Source organism: Pteropus alecto, unplaced genomic scaffold (assembly GCF_000325575.1).
Source record: "Pteropus alecto unplaced genomic scaffold, ASM32557v1 scaffold177, whole genome shotgun sequence".
NCBI lineage: Eukaryota > Metazoa > Chordata > Mammalia > Chiroptera > Pteropodidae > Pteropus > Pteropus alecto.
In genome coordinates, this window is record NW_006442207.1 from 4,606,798 (window position 1) to 4,628,340 (window position 21,543).

Below are 21,543 nucleotides of genomic sequence, written 5' to 3' on the forward strand. Positions count from 1 at the left end.
AAGGTGGAGTATAAGAAAGATCTGGAAAGTAGTAAAGGTCACAGTATCAACTACTGTGAAACACCTCAATTCAGGAACGTCAGCAAGATCTCAAAATTCACCAGTGATGTGAGTTTTTAATGCCTAAGCATTTGTTTGGGCTTTTCTGACATTCATGTCTAGGTCTCCTGAGAGATAGTCTTTGTGAATGTATCTGTGTGTCTTGGAGAAGCATGGCCTTTTATTTTTTATTTTTTTTAGGCAAGGCAGCCCTTGGTTGACCTCACAGATTGCAAGGATCTTGTCAGCTTACAATCTCTTATTTTTAAATTTTTTATGCCTACAGCACCTGGTCTTCCTAGGTGGTCTCCCATCTAAGTACTAACCAGGTCTGACCCTGCTTAGCTTCCAAGATCAGACAGGATCAGGCTTGTTCAGGGTAACATGACCATAGACAAAACATGGGCTTTTAGACACAAATACCTAAGAGTTTTGATTAAGACTATCTGCCAGGACTGGTCTATGTAGTGTTCAGTTCTGTCACGTCCCCCACCACACACCTGACCCTGCATCCTCAGGGTGGCACCTGTCCTCTTGCACCTGTCCTCTTGCATCCTTTGTGAATCGCAGTATCCAGCAGTATTCGGCTCCTAGAGGCAAATGCTGGTGAGCGGGCCTGGCTGAGCATGTAGCATCTCCTCCCAATGCTGCTTAGTCCACGCTCTCATTTAACCCACACAGGCACCCGGAGAGTCAGCTGTTATTTCCCCATTTTACAGATAAGCAGATGTATGCTGGAGTGGCATTTGCAAATGTGGAAATTCTCGGGGAAGGTCTGGGAATGTGTATCCTTGAGAACATCAAGGACTTGTACTAGAATATGTGGTTTTACTTCTGCTTGGCTGCACATCATAGTAGAATTTAAAATCACATGGGACTTTGTAAGGCTCAGCGAGAAATTTATTTTGCATAACTGTGGAGGTTAAGAGCACCAGCTTTGGAGCTCACAGACCTGGTTCCACAGTTAGCCAGGTGGGCTGACTGTCAACTTTGGGCAAGTCGTTAAAGCTCTCTGAGCTCCTTTTCCTATCCGTAAAATGGGGATGATAACAATTCCCTACTCCTTATAGAGTGCTTGTGATGACCAACTGAGATATTTAGAATCATGTCTGATAAATAGTAATGGTATTCTGTTTAAGTACTCTCAGTGCTTGGAACCTCAGTGGCCTCCCAGGGTAGGTGATTTTAATGTAGCTTCATTGAAAGCTACCCAGTTTTTCCTATTTATGACTTCTTGCCATCTCATTTTGGTTTTCCCTTTATTTGGTTGCTGCATTTGGGACATAACATTATTATTTCACATGGTTGCAGTAGTGACCAATCTGTGATGTAAAATTCGAAGAATTTGGCAAAACTCAGGTTTTATTCTTCATCAATTTAGAAATGCAGATAATAGCATGCAGTGATTTGTAACAGCCCCTAGCATGGAGCTTTGCACGCAATGCCAGCACAATCAATGCTTATCCATTGGAGAGCTCCATGCTCTTGTGGTAGGTTTTCACCTTGAAAAAATCTGGTGTGTTTAGAATCGAAAATGTTTTCTTGTTTTGTTTTGTTTTGTTTTTAAATCAGGTCTGTTTTTTGCTGTCTACGCTCATCAGATTCATTTTTTCCTATGTTCTTGTGTGCTTGTCTCACTTATGCTTGTTTGAAATTTAAGGTTTTTTTTTTTTTTTAAAGTCTGTCTTATTTTTTATTCAGTGCTATTTAGTGCATTAAGATGAGTAGTTAGTCTTCAACAAGTTGGGAAGAGGATGCTTTTGTTGAAAGTTTTGTGTTCCCATGTAGAATAAATATAAAGAAGACTACCAGAACCACATGAGAGGGCACTATGAAGGAGTTGGCATGGACAGACGGACTCTCCACGCTGTGAAAGTTGGAAGTCTGGCAAGCAATGTGAGTCTTTTTGTGAAAGGCCAAGAGGTCCTAGGGATCTGTTGGAGTAGAGAGAGGTGGGGCATAAGAAATTCGGCCGATTCTTTTTCAATCTTCCTTTTTAAAAATCAGTTTTCTACTGTGTAAAGACTAATCCATAAGAGTTTCTGAATGTTAACCAATACAACCAAGGCTAGGTAAAAGTCCTTGGAATTTTTCCAAAGCTTCAATTTATTTATCTCATCTTTTTTCTAGTTTGAAGAGCAATCAGATCTGTTACAGTTGATCCAGTGTGCTAAAAAGTTTCAATTTCTGAGAGATAAAGATAAATTGATGAGCATAATTCTTATCTGAAATCTCTCAACATTTGTGGTTTATTTAGAATTTGTTGGTTAGTTTATGGATTGATCGGTTCATTCACTTATTTGATCATAGTGTTCATCAAAGACCTGGGGTCAAGGCACTGGTTAAGGTAGTGGGATAACAAAATAGATCATGTCTCTGTTTTCCAAATAGCCTGTAATCTATTAATTCATCTTTGGCTTTATCAATTCAATTTATAGATTTTCAAATGCCATGTTGTAAATCTTAGAGGTAAAGGACACCTTTAAAAACCTTATTTCATTATTAAAACATATAAATGTCAAATTTCCTTTCTTGAGAATGTCAAATTTAAACTTTAGAAAAAAATTTTAAAACATTCTGAAGACTTTGACTTTTCATTAGCCAAGAAGCTCTTCCATTTTATACTCATGTGCAAATGTTTCTTTAAAAAAAACTATGTATTAAGAAAGATAAAGTAAATGTGCTGCAGGTGAAACTTAACTAATTTTGGATTAAGAAGAATTCAAATTAATTGAAAGCAAAAGTGTGAACATAATTTAAATTTCCTTGGAGGTGAGGAAACTGAATTAATTTTGTTTCTGGTTATTTTTTAAGCATTTCCTGCGATATTCAAACAAGGTCAAAAGAAAGTGGAGGCTAATTCCTTTTTTCTCGTTTTGTGTGCATGTGTTTCAGATTGCCTACAAAGCCGATTATAAACACGATATCGTTGATTACAACTACCCAGCTACTCTTACTCCTTCCTATCAAACGACGGTGAAACTGGTTCCTCTGAAAGATGTAAGTTCTCTTCCAATAGATTTTCCTCGTCCTTTCTCTCCTGTGGTGTGATTCTTAGGCAGAAAGATGGAAAGAAACAAGATACAACAGTTCATAGCAGATGAAAGGGACTGAGAAAGGGGCACTATTTTCCACTAGGAAGTCCATTTATGTATGTTTGGAAACTCTTAGACTTATCATTGCAAGGTGAGGACAACTCTGGTTTCATCTTGAAAATGACCCAAGGTTCAGTTTCTCCTCTTAGAATCTAGTGGACTATGTCCGCTGTTGGGCGTAGTTAAGTAATCGTTCCTTAGCAATGATGAGCTTATTTTTTTTTTTTTTAAGTTTTGGAGTGTAGTATGTTTAAGGACCAAAGAAAATAAAATAAAATGACTACAAGTTGAGAGGAAGTGGTAATGATGACTCAATATTTTTTCTCAGGAGCACTTGGGAAATATGTATGGAATAGCATGTAACCCTTAATTATTACATCAGTGATTTTATTCATTTCTATTTTGGCTTGTCCCAAATGAAATATACTTAACTGATGAAATTTATTGTTTTCTAATTACAAGAATTTTACTGCATGTTAATTCCAGAAAATTTAGAAAATACAGAAATAATACAAAGAAAAAGATAAAAGTCATGTCCTATCTTAATAAGTACTTAAGGTGGTTTAGAACTGAATTGGCATCATGGTTGTCAGTGAAGGTTAGCTTAAATCAATCAGTAATTCAACAAATAATTCAACATATATTTAATAAATTCCCAGCGCTACTTTCCTGCACATTCCTTTGAGATCAGCACAACTTCAGTAGCTGAGTTGAGTTTTGCTATTGGTAGGTAGGTCTTCCCATCTCTCCTTTGCTCAGAGTAGGTGCTGTGTTGGATATAGTTGGGTATCTCCAGCATCTAACTGTCTAATACAGTTTATAGTACAATGAAGGACAGTCATTGGCAAATGATAGTTTAAAGGGTAAAAGAGACTTTTCAAACATGTAATATAGCAAGGGATGGGAATAGAGGAATATTAAAGGCCTAGACTTTGCTTCTCTTCTTCTTGGGAGGTTTTGTTGGGTTGACTTAATCGTTCTGACTTAATGAAATACAAGGTTAAACTTGACTACCAAAGCTATTGTCTTTTTTTGTTGTTGTTGCATATATAACCTGGGAAACTTGAGGATCAAGAGCATTTCATTAAAATTTGTGCATGTGCTCTTGCAGTAGAGTTCTAGAAATCATGCTAATTGCACCCAGCAAGGTAGATTTCTACAACTGTGTACTCCCTTTATAACATGACTTGCTAATAGATTTGCCTCTAGAACACTGTGGCTCAAACCATGCACCTGAAATATCACCAGCTCATCTTGGGAAGTCTGAGAAATGAATTCAGCTAGACTAGATTAGAAATATCAGGCTAGGTTCTACACTGGCTGCCCCTGAGCCAGATCCAGACTGCAGAGGTATTTTGTTTGGTCACACAGTGTTTAAAAAAAAAGTTGGACCAATTTATAGAAATTGCGAGAGTTCACATAAAAAATTAAACTTTCACTTTTTCTCGAACCAAAAAAAAAAAAAATGGGAAAACTCCGGGAACTGTGGCCCTAGTTCTCCTCCGGAAACAATTGGCTGGGACTGAGTGGCAGCTGCTTTCTGTCATGATTCTCTCTTCTGCTTTCCCGGCTCCTATGTGATTTTGAGTTTCCCACCCCTAACGCAGGGGCTTTGGTGTTCAGAAAGTTTGGGGAATCCATTACAAGGACATTTGTGGTTTCTCTTTCTGTCTGAGAATCTTAAAGGTGGTCAAAGAGCTATGAATTTAAACAAACAAAGGTCCTTGATTAGGGAGCGTTCTCTTCAAATGGATTTTATAAACACTAATAGCATTAAAATGAGACTCTATCCTCAGCAAAGAGACCCTTCAGAAAGTAGATTGAAGCAATGGCCATATCTGTGATGTTGCAAAAGTGCGATTAATCATGGTGATGGTTAATTATGTCCTGCAGAGGAAAGTAATTGTGCTCTGCCACACACTTAATGCAGAATTATCGGGGAGGAATATGCCATTTAAAAAAAATCCAGTTTTTGAGACATTTTATCATACGTAATTCTGAATTCTAATGGTCTCTTTATTATGAGATGATAATTTTCCCCTCTAAATTAATGCATTAGGAAGCCACTGTTCTCTAATCTCATTAATAGTTGACATTGAAATGACTTTATATTTCCTAGTTTTCCCTTCATAACCCCGTTGTCCAAAACTCAGAGTGTACAAAACCTTTCTCCTTGAATCATTAACTAAAAAACCCAAAGTGATACTGTCCTTTATCACTAAACTCAAGAAAATACCCCGTGGCCCAGTGTCAGAGACACTGTTTTTCCTTGATCCTGTTCTAGAAGTTAATACACAAGTCATTTGTTTGCACCTGGAGTACCTTTCCTTGTTTAAGGCTGTGGAAATCTCCTTTTCCCTCTATAAAATAGCAAGTGATAGTTTCAAGCACACCAGCTTTGGCAAACTAGGCTTATAAAATATAGAATGAGAGCCACTTTGGGAGGCGGGGTGCTGGGATTTGAACGCTAGCTCTGACAGTCTCTGAGTGACCTCGAGCAAGTCGCTTCAGGTCTCTGTGCCCCAGTTGTCAACATGGTAAGGTAAAGGCAATAACAGTGTCTCTCTGCAGGGTAGTTGGGAAGATTAAATACATCAATATGTGTAAAGCACTTGAGATCATACCAGGCTCACAGTAACTGCTATTTTTTAGCCATGATTAATATCAGCCAATGTTGAGACAGGCAAGAATGGAGTGCCTACGAGGAAGAGATGATTTCAAGCTGGCCCGTAGGTCTATTTCATTTGGGTCTCTGGTTTTAAAAACATTGTGCTATTTTCCAGCATTTAAAAATTGCAAGATTTTGTATAATCATGGATTTTGGGTTTCTTTGGAATAAGAGGAAAATCTGGCCACTGTGCCCCACATGGATACACAGTTACTGTCTCCTAGAGCTGAGGAGCAGTTGCTGCCCTTTGCCACAGTCCCCACCACTCCTTACTACTTCCCCAACAGTGAAGCCAGACACTGAGCCTGCACTAGAGTTTCACTTGTGCCCCGCTAGTGGTCCGTTTGGCTCTCACAGACTTCATGACCTTTGTGTTACCACCCAGGGAGGTGGCAGTGGGCGGTAACAGCAGGCAGATAGAATGGCAGAGACATCAGACTCTAGTTTAGGCAGACAAGAAGTGGTAGGAAAGTGCAGTGTTGGGCACAAGTGTGAACCCCTGTGAAGGGCAGAGCCAATGCCAGAGGAGCATGACCAGAGGTCAGGATAAAGGTGGCATCAGATCGCAGGGATGCAGCCAAAGGGTGTGGGGATCTTAGGCAGAACCTAGGTCTATAGATGCTGTGATACTATGTGTGGTACTGGACTTCGGGCAATAAAACAGAGGCATGAAGACTATGAGTGGGGTTTTCAGTGGTCATCTGATTGCTGTGAACAAAGCCAGGGCCTAACCTGGAGCCTGTAGGTAGAGAAGCTCACGTGTCCAGAGGGTCTGGGTCAGTTTGGGGTCCATGGAGCAAGCATTCAGCTGAGATATCTCCACAGGCAGGGCTGTGTCTGAGTTTGTTTACTCTGCAGAGTAGACACTGTGACTGTTTGCTGAAGATATGAATGAATGAATAAATGGATGAATGAAAGGGGATCAGGCAGGCATAAAAGAGGAAGTTCGGGATTAGGAATGAGTTAATATTTTCCTCCTTTACTAGGATATAGGGCCAACCTTGGTTAAATCGTGGAACAGGCCGTTTACCATTCACGACCACCCCCTATTTTCTTTGACCTGTCTGTATACTGGCTCCCCTTCCACCTGTACAGGTTTCTGAGCTCCCAGTTAGCTCCCCTCAGCCCTCACCCCTTATTACCTACCTTTGAGCCTCAAACATGTCCCTTTACCTCTCTGCTCAGATTCCCATTCTCTCTGCAGTGGATCTGAGGTACGTACGGAGGAAAATAAGATCATTGGATGACTGTATCCTCATGCGCAAATGACTAATGATTCTTAACTCTCTGAAGGAAAAATTGTTCTTTCAAAAGAGAACATTCACTAGCCCTCCATATCTTAAAGTAGTGGGACATTAGGGAGTCAATGCAATAGGCCGCTCTGCAGATTCCCCCTCCTTCTCTTCTGAGCCCACATCTTTTATGATAATACCAAGCTTAGGGCGGTTTCCTGGGAGACTCTGGCAAGGTGGAAGTGAGGGCCCTGCTGGGGCTGGGTGTTCAGGGTGAAGACGTGGCAAGGGTGTCCTCACCCAGAGCCTCTGATGCTCCACCACCTCCCACTTAGACTTGTGTATAGCTTTAATTGGACTTTTTGTCTCTCCTTCATTTTTCTTTTTCTTTTAAAAACAAAACAAAACAAAACACTTGTCTTTTGAAGTATAAGACATACATAGAAAAGTACACTAAGTATTGATACACAGCTTGGCTTATTATAAAGTGACCTTGTGTGTGCATTTTCCGTGGGAACGTGCCTAGGAACAGAATTATTGGGACTTAGAGTATGTGTGTGTGCCAGAATGCCACAGCCTCCCAAAGTGGTTGTGCTGATCCACACGTCTGTCTGCAGCGTTCTCAGAGTCCCCACAGCTCTGCATCCTTGTCGACACTTGGTATTGTCCTCTGTTTAAGTTTTCACTCTTGAGGCGAACATGGAGGGGTGTCTCGTTGTGATTTTAACATTTATTTCTCTGATTAATAAGGTGGACAAGCCATCAAGCTGGCCTCTTTCATGAGCTGCTCTTCCAAGTCACTCTCTCTTCAGTGCACTGTTTTCTATCTGTGGTCTTGCAGTGTCTGTTGGTCTCCAATTGGAATCTTTGATTACTTTGCTAGTAATTTGAGAATTGCAGCTCTCTTGGGATTAGGGGGAGAGAGCTAAGCAAATCTTAGAGACAAGTGCAAGTGACATCTTTTTGTGTCTCTTTTTACCCAGGTCAATTACAGGCAAAGCATCGACAAGTTGAAGTACAGCTCTGTGACCAACACCCCTCAGATTGTTCAAGCCAAAATCAATGCCCAGCAACTGAGTCATGTAAGTGACCTGACCTGTCCAGCTGAACATGGGGGACTTGCCGTTGATTATTGGCCTCTGAATATCTGGCTCCCTGGCTCTCCAAGGATTTGACTTTCATTAATGGTGACATATGTCTTATTACAACATGAAATGACCCTTCTAGATTTAAACTTTTTATTCTATAAAATGTCAGATACATTCCAAAGTAGAAAGAATGGTGTAACGAATCCTCACGAATCCATCACTCAGCCTCACCAATTATCAATTCATGGCCAGTCTCACCTCATTTATATGCCCATCCACTCCATTCCCCTCCCATATTATTTTGAAGAAAGTCCCAGGTATTATATAATTTAACCTCTTTAAATTATGAATCTCTAAAAAGATAAAAAAGTTTAAACATATTTATATAATTTTAATATATCACCAAAGTTCGATTAGCATTCAACATTCCAATTGTCTCATAAGGTTATAACTATTTTTTTACAGTTTGTTTGAATCAGAATCCAAATAAGGTTCACACTTTGTGATTGGTTGATGTCTTTGAGACTCTTTATCTTTAAGTTCCCTTCTTTATCTCTTTTCTTTCAAGTTGTTTGTTGAAGCAACTGGATTGTTTATCCTGTAACATTTCCCACAATCTGAGCTTTCCTGACTGCATCCCAGCATGGACGTCACATGTTCCTTCTGCCTCCAATGTCCTGTAAAATAGTAGTTGGGTCTATAGGCTTGATCAGGTTCAGGTTTAATTCTGGGGGGAGACTGCTTCTCTGATGATGTTGTATTCCATTGGGAATCACGTCACGTCTGGTTGAATCTTCTCTCGTGATTTAAGATGGCTTTTTTTCAATGTGGGCAGGCATTCGAAAATTACTCTTTGAGTGTCCACCCTTCACATATCAAGATGTTCAGCATTGCAGCAACTAAAAAAACCAACTTTCATCCCCTCGTGTGCTTCAAAAGAGCATGCTGAGGTGGCCACAGGGACATCCTTTGTGAATTCACAACTTCAAGTACCTTTGAGTTGTTTTACTTTTCATTTGGCATCTTCGATCTGCTAATTTAAAACATTTGTAAAATTACAGGCTTCCTTGTAAAATGCCTTTTCCAGAAACTCCTCCTCCATTATAGGTCTAAGGGAAAAGTAAAAAAGAGAGTGTTCTCTCCAAAATTCTCCTTCTGCCCGTAAAAACCTTGCATTTACCCTGCGGGCTTATTTTAAACCCAACAGGTGAATTACCGTGCTGACTATGAGAAAAATAAGCTGAATTACACATTGCCCCAGGATGTACCTCAGATGTTAAAGGCCAAAACCAACACCGAACTCTTCAGCGAGGTAAGCGGGCAGCATGGGGAGAGCGTGGTGGGGGTTCTGCACAGAGGCAAAGATGAAGATACCAGCCCCAATGAGGCAGGACTGTTCTGCTCATGAGAGAGCTTTAGCCGAGGCACCTACCCTGTTATGATTTGGAATTTTGCTATCTTGTGGCACATGGGAGTTCACTGGCAATAAGTTGATGATCATGGCAATTTCATTCTCATTGTGTGAGCATATATACAGTATGTGCATGAACACACACACATGCATCATCATCATCATCAACATCATCATCATTTTCATCCTGGTGACTTCTTCTTGGAGCTTTGCAGTGTGGAGAAAATTTAAGTTTTATGAAGATCAGTCTTAATCACCAGACTCTTACAGGAGTCACAAATGGGTTGTGGTTAGGTTTCTTATTCTGGATGGGATTTTGAGGGCAGGAGAGGGGAAAAAAAGGAAAAAAAAATGCTTGTTGAATGCTTGTTTCATGTTGGGCATCGAGGTGGGAAGTTTACATATGGAGTTATTCATTTGTCATAATCCCCAGGAAGTATTGATCGTAGGGACATAGTGGCATGGCTTTGGTATCAGATAGACCTGGGTCAGATATTGGCACCGCCATTTTCAGCCCATGACCCTACGCAAGGTCTCAATGTTTCTGAGCCTCATAGGCCTAATACCAAGTTGATGAGTCGGAGACACTTAGGAAAAGGCCAGTGAGGAGTAGGTGCTGTTACCATGGCAATATCAATATCAATGCCTTATATCTGTATTGTACTTTATCAGCTTAAGATCTGTTTCCATACACTATATCCAATTTATTCTCATACCATCCTTGAGGCAGCTAATGATATTCTTATTGCAAATCGTAAACTAAGGCATGAAGAGATAAAGTAACTTGCCCAAGGTCACATGATCAGGAAGCAATGGCTCTCGGAAGAACACAGAGGCCTTCTCTTTGTCCTGTCTCATTACCACTGCCCTGCATGGCCCAACAGCTATGGATGCAACAATCAATCTTAATAATTGGTATGGTCATTTGATAATAACACTAAGGTTCTAGTCTATAGGCAGATGAAGAAACAAACTAACTTGGCTTTTTTTTCTTTTTTAAAAAAAATTTTTCTTCAACTTTTGGCAGGAATATGGATAGTGATTCCTACTCACTTGTGCTTTTGATTGTCAGGTTAAGTACAAAGAAGGCTGGGAAAAGTCTAAGGGGAAAGGATTTGAAATGAAGCTGGATGCCATGCCTCTGCTGGCCGCCAAAGCCTCCGGAGAGCTTGCTAGCAATGTATGTTTTCTCTTATTAACTCAGAAATGCATAAGAAATGGTTTCCATAAAATGTCAGTGGCCCTGCAGAAAAAAATAATAACTGTTAACACTGTAAACATCGTAATACTTTAATCTGGGTGCAAAAGACTGGGAGTTGTTTTTTTTCCAGAATTGTTCCCCTCGACTTGTTAAAACTGGAGCCCCTGAGATGGCAAAGTTTCTCTCTCGCTCACAGTTGACTCTTTTGCTTTCTCTCAAGATTAAATACAAAGAAGAATATGAAAAGTCCAAAGGCAAAGTCATGGGAACTACAGACTCTAGGCTTCTGCACTCCCTGCAGGTTGCCAAGATGAGCAGCGAGGTAAATTCTTTTCTACCGCCCACCCCCCGCCACCCTTTTACTTGGAGTTGTGTTACTTTAAAGTTTTTTCCCTGGGCTTCCTTCACCTGTTATATTTTTATTGACTTCCAACTATGATTTCTTTCCTGGCTCAAGTGAGAAGGTTGTCTCATATCGTTATTGTGCCGAGGCATACTATTCTTTTAAAATAGATGAGTAGTGTGCCCCATAGTGGTGACCAGTATCTCCCGATAGAAGTATAAAGATGTTCGACCGCATTGATTCATTCTACAGATGTTTACCAAGCAACTACCATGGGCGAGATCCTGTGTGAGACTCTAGGGTTCTAAGAATGACCACCACATAACAGTTTCCTCCCTAATGGAGCTTAATTCTACTGGGAGAGTTAGACAGTAAGCACCTTGTTTATTGTGGCGATGTCCTGGATGAATCCTGTGGTCACAAACACACATGATATTTGAAATATTTAGCATCCAGGCTCCAACCAATCAAAAAGATGATCCTTGTAAACAACTGTAATGGCTGGAGATTAATCTTGGTAAATATCACTTACCAAAGTCCTGGGGAAGGAGCTTTCTGCTAGAAGGGACAGACTTGGTTTCTAATCAAGTCTTCCCTGCCAATGCTGAACAGTTACAAAGGACACATGAGTGTCAGGTTTCTGCTTTACAAATGTCTGCTTGGAGCTGTGAGACCAGCTTTTAATGCTCCGACAGTGTGGTCAGTGATAATTACCTGATGAGCCATCAAGGAGCTGTGGCTTGAATGAAATAAGAGAGTTGGCATCTGAGTTGCCATTTTGGAGATGCCTACAGAACAAGCCCTGTGAACTGCATAGTCACGAAGCATAGAGAGACATTGAAAATTTGGCTTCGGTTTAGACAGAGAACAAAATGGTATTTCATATTTGCAGTGGGAGTATCTAGGGCCAAAAAGACTGTGTCCTGCCCAAAGTCATATAGTAGTCAGTGGGAGAGGGGGAGGGGTAGAGAATTAGACCCTACGACTCTAACTTACTGGCATCATGCTCCTTTTATTGTAGCACATTATCTTCCCCACCACCACCATTTTCCCCACCACCATCATTATCACCACCATCATCACCATCATCACCATCATCATCATCATCATTATTACCATTGTCATTGCCAACCTTATTGCTAGTATTCATCAAGCACTTTCTATATGCCAGTTCCTGCACCAAGCAGGTGTCATCTACTATTTTGTTTGCTTATCGCAATAGTCCTCTGGGGAAAATGAGCCTTTAGAGAGGTAATGGAACTTCTCAGAGGTCATCCAGCTGGCAAAGGGCAGATTGGCTTTTAACACAGGCTACCATGGCTCTGGAGCCCAAGCTTTGTTATTATACCTCTTAAAGCTTCTATGGAAACCATGAGTAGAGTGTTTGCCTCCTGGGGCACCCAGGTAAAAATATTTAGGATTGGTAGGAGGCATTCCACTCAGAGACAAAGTGGTATAGAACCTCAGCTCCCCAGCACCCCACCTTACAGAGCCAGGAGTTGGGTCCCACCTTTCTGACAGATGAGGGCCATTGATCAGAGTGCCAGTTTCTTATAAAAGCCTGAGCTTCTTTTCCTGTGTTTTAATATCACTCCTGCTTCAAGTAATGGCCTTGTTTCGGTACCTTTGAGGTTGAATACAAGAAAGGCTTTGAAGAGAGTAAGACCCACTTTCACCTCCCCATGGATATGGTGAACATCAAGCATGCCAAGAAGGCCCAAGCTCTGGCCAGTGATCTGGATTACAGGAAAAAACTGCATGAATACACTGTGCTGCCCGAAGATATGAAGACTCAGTGGGCCAGGAAAGCCTATGGGCTGCAGAGTGAGGTGAGCCCTACTCACTGCCACTTCCCCCCCATGCATCTCTTGCAATTGGGCACAGTGATACTTTCAGAGTGACTTTGAACCTGTGCACGAGTCTATTACATAACACGGAGGAAGAACTGCTGGAGATGTGCCGGGCCCAGGGAGAATGGGTGGGGAGGTGGAAATACAGATGTGGTTGAGACAGCGGAGACTAGAGGATGGAGGATTGGGGCTCAGAGCCATGGTGAAAGTCAAAATGTGTTGGGAATGTGTATGAGCAAAGGTTGAATCAAGTGTTGAAAATAGTAAGTCAATTTTGGAAATTTAGCAGGTTGTCAGATAAGGCCCCTGATCAAAAAGTCTGAAAAACCCTCTTTTTATTTAGTTTATGATGCTTCAGCCCTGAAATAGAACATTCTCTTCTGGTTACGGGGTGGCTCCCCCCAACCCCCAAATAGAGTTCTGCCTGACTGTGAAAGAGTAGGAAGAACTTCTTCCAGGAAGACAAATGCAGGAGCAAGGATTTTCCTCGCTCTCTAATCAGACACACGGATGCCCAGTCTGCATCCATGTGTCTGATTAGAGCTGGGTTTTTCTCTTGCAGCTGCAGTACAAGGCCGACCTGGCGTGGATGAAAGGCGTGGGGTGGCTGACGGAGGGCAGTCTCAATTTGGAACAGGCCAAGAAGGCTGGTCAGCTGGTCAGCGAGGTAACCTGAGCCCAGGCCCCTGACTTCTAGTAGTGACCTTTTCTGATTCCCCCCTCCCCAACCCCTAGGCTTATTTTGGGTGTTACTCAGGACTTCTTAGTTTTGCACCTGTAGCACACCTTGAGCTAACCTTCCACACTCTTAAGCTTCCTGGGCAGGTATTTGTCCGAAGCCTACCAATTTACTTTAAGTAGCAGTTGCATCCAGAGAGTAGTTTAGAAGGGTTGTAATACAAAATCAGTTACCACGTGGGAAGCATGTGTCTGTTGTGTAGGCATTTATTAATCCTTCTGAATCAGAGTCTGACCTTCAGAGGTCAGCATTCTCTTTATGCTCATGCCTTAAACACACTGTAGACTTTGAGCAAGTTACTCGGCCCCTCTGATTCACTTTCTCTCATATAAAAATGAGAAGGCTGGACAGGCTACCCTTGAAAGTCCCTGTGGCTCTAAGCCTAGGCTTCTCTGTGCGCCGTGTAAAGCTGCCTTTGGCAGCAGGCAGAAGAAGACTTTTAAAGGGCATTTTGTTTGGAAATGTGACCATTTCAGGAGCTCTGTTTGGGGATCTTCAAAGGGGATTCTTGTTTCGGGGCCAGGGAGGCTGAGTCGGCATCTCTCTTGCAAATGGTAATAATAGCGACAGTCATAGCTGCCAGTTGTGGACTGATAGTAATTATGTACTCATCACTGTCATTTATGGGCCACGCTAAGTGTATTACAAACATGTTGCTTATTTATTGCTCACAACTGTCCTATGTGAGTGACATCCTATTAATATCCCATTTTACATATGAGGAAAGTAAGACTTAAAGTCACACTTACAGGAAGTAACAGAGTTGGCATCTGTATCTACTATTTGATCCAATGCCCCAGTTCTTGACCCCTAAGCAATATTGCACCCCCAAAGCCCTGCTTTGTAATTTATTCTTGTTTTCCTATGGCACTCATCCCCTGATACGGATGTGCCCCAGTGAGAATGTATAAATAAGGGAGGTGGACAGAAGAGAATAACCCTTTAGAGTTCCTATTACTCAGCTTCTCCGAGAGCAGCTAAAATCCAGGTGGAGCAACCAGAGCCTGTTAGTCTTGGACACAGGCGTGGTGAGAGGCCCCAACCAGCCTGGGGAATGAATTCAGCCTGAGGAATACCAGTTTCTGTCTCACTTCCTATGCCTACCAATTGTTAAGCTCCTCAAGGGCCAGGAAGATATCATCTCCTTCGCCTTTTTAATATCCCTGGTGTGCCCGGTACAGGGTGGGTTCTTGGCTGTTCGATAAGTATTTTGACCAGCGCAGAGCCTGGGACCACCTTGAGTTCCCAGCCATGGAAGGGTAATGCGACTTCCTTCAATTATGTGGCGAGGCTTTCCTGTTCCATACACTGGAACTAGAAAGGAAATTGCAAGTTGTTTTGAAACAGTTGCTCTAGAATTTTTTTTTTTCCTAAAGGGAGGAAATCTGGAGTTTGCAATATTCCACTCCCTATTTGGGGTTCAGTTCATATCTAAAACCTTTTGCCGACAACACTGAAGGTTTTCTCCTCCCTGACCTCTCCGCCCCGTGAAGCTTCTGCTTCAACGGGCCATGCTCAGCAGCCACCTTCCCCGTCAACTTTGGCGAATCCAAAGTTGGAAAAGCCAGAGGAACTAACCTCCGAGGAGGACAAGAAGTCCCCATGGTGGGAGACAGAATTAGCACATTTGAAATTTTGCCCATTACTCTGTGGCTGTGTGACGGGGACATTATGAGGACAAGACTTCGGTGATCTGCAACACTAAGAAACTGTGAGGGTGCATCCACCTGACCACAAGCCTTCTGTCTGTGGTCCTTCCTTAGAGCAGCTACTTTCTCGGTAATCATGACAGCACCCTGAATAATGGCGACGGCTAACGTAGGAGCACTTACCCTGCCCATAACTCACGGACAGCATGGTGTTGAAGCCTCCGCTCCAGCCCGGCGTGAGGTGGCTTCCATTGGTTTTCCCCTTGAACAGACAAAGTACAAGTAGCTCAGGTGGTTAAGCGGCGTACATGCCCAAGGTCATGAGCTAGAAAAAGGTGGAGGCGAGATTCGGACCTTAGTCTTTACGGTCGTAAAGTCCCCTCACTATCCTGTGTCAGATCTAGACTTATAAAGGGGATACATCCCAGGGTGAAATACAGGATTTGCTAAGGGGAAAAAATTCAAGCCCCCATTCAGTAGTAGCAACTAAAGCAATGCCACCAGAACAGGCAGTCTCATGTCTGCATGGTCCTGTCAAAGCTGGAACATTTTCCCCCAGGAAATGCTTGCGTCACGGAAAGCATGCGTATGTATACGGGCACATGTGTGTGGCAGTAGGGACAGTCTAATCCTAATACTATCGAGTCCCTTTTCTTCGGAAACAGAAACACTACAGGCAGAGGGTGGATGAGCTGAAGTTCACCAGTGTGGCCGACAGCTCCCAGATGGAGCATGCCAAGAAGAGCCAGGAGCTGCAGAGCGGGGTGAGTCCTGGGCTGCCCTTTCTCTACCAAGCTGCTGTGTCATGGGCCCAGGAACCTCTGGGGACAACAGCAGGTACTGCCCAGGCACAATCCAGGAACCAAAGAACCATGCCTTTAAATAGGCTGGACCCAGCTTTCTGCAGGCTTCCAGGCTGGCTCTGGGAACTGGAATCCAGGCCTCCCTGCCTCGCCCACCACGCTTCTCTCCTGGTTGTTGGGGGTAGATGGCGACCGATGTTATTTTTTTCAGCTTTCAGCATTGCCCAGTTCCTTCTTTCTTCTTCTTTCTTTCTCCTTCTTCTATTTCTCATCAGAGACTCCATTATTCTGGAGCCAGTAGAGAATTGTCTTGGAGGAGGAGAACATTTGCTTGTGGGCTGTGTGTATTTCGTGCCTACTTGAGCTCAAATGGGGGAGGCAGAGCAATGAAACCCCATTAGGGTTTACGCATGTGATTAGCACTTGCTGCGTACCTACACCCAGCAGGTGCCATAGTTGCTACAATCTGGCCAGGACCTTCCCAGCTTTCTATCCTAAAGGTCCAGCTACACCTGCCAGAAAGGATGCTGTCACCATAACCCAGAGTCAACTTGGAAACTCCAGTTGGGGTGAAGGAGGAAAGGGAGAGACAAAGAGCAAGGGCGATAAGTTTTCCGTGGAGATGTTCGTGCATGTTGTCTTTTTGGTCGCTGCTCAGTTTCCAGATGTCAGAACCTACAGATGCAGTAAGGTTGATTATGGGGTTGCAGGAGGTTCAGTATGCATTTTATTTCTCCTACTTGGGGAGCCTGTATTCCTCTGAGTCCTCTCAGAGGAATCTCGTGAGTTCTTTTTTTGAGGCCGTGGACAGCATAGGTGAGAAGAGCTTGGGGAGGACGATGCTTTCTCAAGGGAAAGGTGTGAGAACAAAAACCTTGGAGGGGTTTTCAGGTTGGTCCCGGCCACGTTCTTCTCTCAGCTCCTTACTGCTCTTTGCCCTTCACCCATCACCTCTCCTGCCTTAAGCCTCATTTACTGTATCCTGCTGGCCAGTGTCTGGTCCGGTCCATTGTGTAATGGACTTCCCCGGCAGGTCGCAGAAGAGACAAGCAGACGTGAAGACTTATGAGTGATGCCGTGCCACTCGCCCATCCCTGCCACCTGCTCTTGACCCAGTTCTCTCTCCCAACAGGTGGCCTACAAGGCAGGAAACGAGCAGTCCCTCCATCAGTACAGCATCAGCAAAGACGAGCCTCTGTTCCTGCGGGCCCGAGCCAATGCTGCCAACCTCAGCGAGGTACAGCGGGAGGGGGTGGGCAGCTGCTGGCTCTGCTTCCCCGTGCGGACGCCTGGTCAGCAAACCCCGCCAGCCATGTTGGTGTCAGCTGAGGTTACATACATGTGGTCATTGTAAACAGCTTGTCTAACAGAACTTGTTCCAGACCAGCATTCACAGGGAAGACAACCTTTCATAGGAGTGAGCTGGTGGGGACTTGAGCCACTGACTATGAGATGAAGTAGGGGACAGTGGTTATTCCAGAGTCAGAGATGAAAGAGCGTAAGAGTAGTGTCATGGGTGAGCAAGCAAGAGCTCAGATGTTAGCTCCAAACTGCCTGGGTTACATCCTCTGCGCCGCTACTCCGAGTGTGCCACTTTGGGCAAATTCTTTGCTTGCAGTTGTCTAGTTGGTAAAATGAAGGTAATACTAGCCCCTTCCTTACTGGGTTGTCGTGAGGCTTCAGAGCTAATATACAGAAAGCACTCGGAGGACTGTGCACAAGGTAGCTTTACTCTTAGACGCAAAAGTACGCACAGTCTCAACATTCCCATCTCCATCTTCTAAGGAGGGGCCTTAGCTCTTCCACTCAGCTCCCCGGTCTTTGGGTCGTGATCTGATTAATGGGTATAGGGAGAAGGAGAAGGAGCAATGGAAGCTAAACTGATTCATATGCAGAAAGGGAGGGGAGCCTTCCAGAAGAAAGAACTTGTCATCTGGGGGCAGGACAGGAAATAGGAGAAGTAAGGAAAAGAGCCAGGGGTAACCAGAGCTTAGGGGGGCAGAAAGAGAAAAGAGGGCTGTTGGGGCAGCTGCTGGGCTGGGCGGGTGTGTGGACAGAGACGGACAGAGCTGTCAGAAACGTTGCTATGTGTTTTGCAATATTTTTCCACTTTGGCATGTCTTTGAGCCTTCTATGAAGACTCCTCATGTTTTTCAAGGCTTCGGGTGTTCAATTTCAGCTTCTTTTGATTGAAGCCATCTGCATCGAGAGGCCTAAGGCAGGAACAAGAAGGCCTGGTTGTATTCAGGTTATAGTGTTTCTGGGAAAGATGTAATCCGTGTTTGCCGCCTAGAGAGGTCTTTCCAGAGTCTAGGTGAGCCCTCTCCCACGAGGACGATCTCTCTTCTCCTAAATCCCCTTAGAAACTATACAAGAGCAGCTGGGAAAACCAGAAGGCAAAAGGGTTTGAGCTACGTCTTGACTCCTTGGCGTTCCTGGCAGCCAAAGCCAAGAGGGACCTGGCCAGCGAGGTGAGTCAGTCTCCAACTTGTACGAGATTCCATGAATCCTGTTTTTTACATTTAAAAAAAATATATATATATATGTGTGTGTGTGTGTGTGTGTGTGTGTGTATGTGTGTGTGTATATATATATATATATATACACAAACACACATATATATATATGTATAAATACATATAAGTTTATGTCAGTATAGGCAGATATTTCTTTAAAAATAATCTTAAAGCAATATAAATATTGGCTTAGTTGTGAATATGACAAGCACTTCCATTAATATCAGGAAGGAAAAACTTTTCTGCCTTTGACCTAACTATGTATATATATATGCACGCATACACACACAAACACACACACATATATACAATACATATACAATATATATAGTGTAACATATATATTATATATTTATATTATATGCGTATTATATATATACATACATAGAGCTATCATCTGGACTAAACAGGGTCTTGACGATGTGGCTGATTTACATTCCAACACAAGCTCCTTGTCAGCTCAGTAACTTTTTACAAACCAGCCCTGGACCACAGATGCACTTGGAGTGGCACGGGTTTATACCAGGCCTGGCTCATAGTAAGTGTTCAATAAATGGTGGCAGATATCGATACTGTTGTTGCTGGCAGAGATGAGAGTAGAGCCAGGTCCCCAGATGGCCACAGTAACCATAATGTTGAAAATCACGCTACACACTGATATCCTGTTATACTGTTGAAACATTTCTGTATTCCTTTTTTCTTCTGACCCTCATTACTCTGGGCCTAGTACTTTTTTTTTTTGAGACCAATAAGCTCCCTTTTGTTCCCCATATTCCTAAATATTTTTGTGCCCCGGTTGTTTTTTAATTTGAGCTCCTTTCTCAAAAAGCCATTGTATTTTGAATATTCAGTGTCTTTTTTTTATTTCATGACAACTTCTTATTTCTAATGATCTCGCTTTTACCAAAAAGGGATTTTAAAGTGGCTTTTAGGAAAACAAGAGGACACTTAAAAATAAATCCAGCATGACTGATCACAAATAATATAGACAAAAGACAGAATTTCACCAGGAAATTGGGAGAAGATCGTTCTGTAGATTCAGTTTAGTGCTGAGCTTCCTGGCAGCTGGGGTGAAAAGGGAATACTGAGCAGTCATCTTTTATTTCACCGTTGCATGAAAGGAAATATATCAGTTGTTCAAAGGAGGCAAACGTTTTATGATGCTAATTCTACTAGGATCCTGTTGTATGGCTTTGTTTAACTTTCATGCCTGTCTTTGAAGCTTCACGGTTCCTTTAGGAGAGTCTCACGTGGCCCTGCTCTCTTCCTCCCCTTTAGGTGAAGTACAAGGAGGATTATGAGAGGTCCAGAGGGAAGCTCATTGGGGCCAACAGTGCCCAGGGGGACTCGCAAATGAGCCACTCGCTGCAAATGTCCAAGCTGCAGAGTGAACTGGAGTACAAGAAGGGATTCGAGGACACCAAATCCCAGTGCCACGTGTCCATGGACATGGTCCACCTGGTGCACGCCCGCAAGGCTCAGCATTTAGCCACAGATATAGGCTACAAGACAGCGTCACATCTCTTTACAGCTTTGCCCACAGATATGAAGGTGGAATGGGCCAGGAAGGCTTATGATTTACAGAGTGATGTAAGATCTGTGTGTGTGCATGTGTGTGTGTGCTAGTGTTGGTGCAAGGGTTTTTCCCAGTCCCTTCAAGACAATAGTTTATACTTATGGGATATCTATTTCTGGATCTCTAAATGGAAATATTTTAACTTCCTAGTGGTTTAACTCTTATTCGAACCAGGCCCATTATAAATTCTATATGACCAAACAGAAAATCATAAGCTATTTTTTTCTTCTTGGAATTCTGCTCTCTATATTTGTTTGTTTGTTTGTTTGTTTTTATTGCCAAGTGTGGGGTGGAGGATTTATTTGTGACATTCTTAACTGTGGCCTCCTGTGGGAGAGCATCTCCGATACTCGGTCCAATCTTCACATCCCCATTTTTACAACGATCGGCTCCCTGATCTTTAACAACCCTCTCCCTGTTTTTCTTACATTCCCCGCCTGGTTCCGTTTTCTTTTGTCTTCCGTTGACCCTTGTACAAGAAAGTGAGTGAACTGGAAAGGCAGGTCAGCTGTAGCCAGACCGTCACACAGGGGGTGGGGGCCATGTAGACACACCCTTCCAGGTAGAGTTGTTTCAAGACAGACGAGGATATGCTGGTTTGAGAGAAGTGTCCATTTACATGGCTTTCCATTAAATCTGCTCCTTCAATGGCAAGTAACGAAATGCGAAAGATCCTTCCCGCAACCCACCCAGCACCGAGGTGTAGTCAGTGCACACGAAGGAACTGACGCGGCGGGAAGCCTCGGATGTCTTGTGACATTCCCTCAAATAGCTCCCCACTTGGGTTCTGTTGTGAATTCTCATTTTCTTCTCCCCTGCATGTCATTTTAAGCAAGAAAATGGGAAAAGCAGACAATGAGGACGCCCTTTTTTGCGAGGTAGACGTGAGCCTGGGATGAGGGACGGCGTTGGTTCGGCCCCTCCCGACACACCCCCAGTAGCGTTGGGTGGGCGGGGCCTACAGTCGCCACCAGCAGGATGGCTCCAATTAAAGAGGAGATTAATTTACATTTTGGAGCCCTACCTGTGACTGTGCAGAAATGGATAAGACAAAAGTGGCATCTCATTCGACTCAGCCGGCACCAAGGCTACATCGGGAGTTGTTAATAGCCCTTTACATGTCTGCGCACCAACAATGGCCTGCTTCTTCTTCTTTTTTTTTTTTCCTTTCTCCTTTGTCAGAACCAATACAGGGCAGATGTGAAGTGGATGAAAGGCACGGGCTGGGTCGCCACCGGGTCATTAAATGTGGAGCAGGCGAAGAAGGCAGGAGAACTCATTAGTGAGGTGAGATTCCCCAACAGCATGCAACAGGCCTGGCTGCATTAGGCGC

At 43.2% G+C, this 21,543-nt stretch overlaps 1 protein-coding gene and 1 pseudogene across 1 annotated transcript in view; one reads left to right on the forward strand and one right to left on the reverse strand.

Annotated features, from left to right (window-relative positions):
* The window catches only part of NRAP (nebulin related anchoring protein), a 67,172-nt gene that overhangs the window by 17,608 nt on the left and 28,021 nt on the right, over positions 1–21,543 (forward strand). Inside the window, 14 exon segments of the mRNA XM_025039112.1 lie at positions 4–108; positions 1,828–1,935; positions 2,935–3,039; positions 8,018–8,116; positions 9,330–9,434; positions 10,606–10,713; positions 10,955–11,056; positions 12,709–12,906; positions 13,490–13,594; positions 15,981–16,079; positions 17,251–17,355; positions 18,482–18,589; positions 19,913–20,224; positions 21,393–21,497. Of these exon segments, the coding sequence (XP_024894880.1) occupies positions 4–108; positions 1,828–1,935; positions 2,935–3,039; positions 8,018–8,116; positions 9,330–9,434; positions 10,606–10,713; positions 10,955–11,056; positions 12,709–12,906; positions 13,490–13,594; positions 15,981–16,079; positions 17,251–17,355; positions 18,482–18,589; positions 19,913–20,224; positions 21,393–21,497 (1,764 nt within the window).
* Positions 317–435, reverse strand: LOC112470226 (annotated as a pseudogene).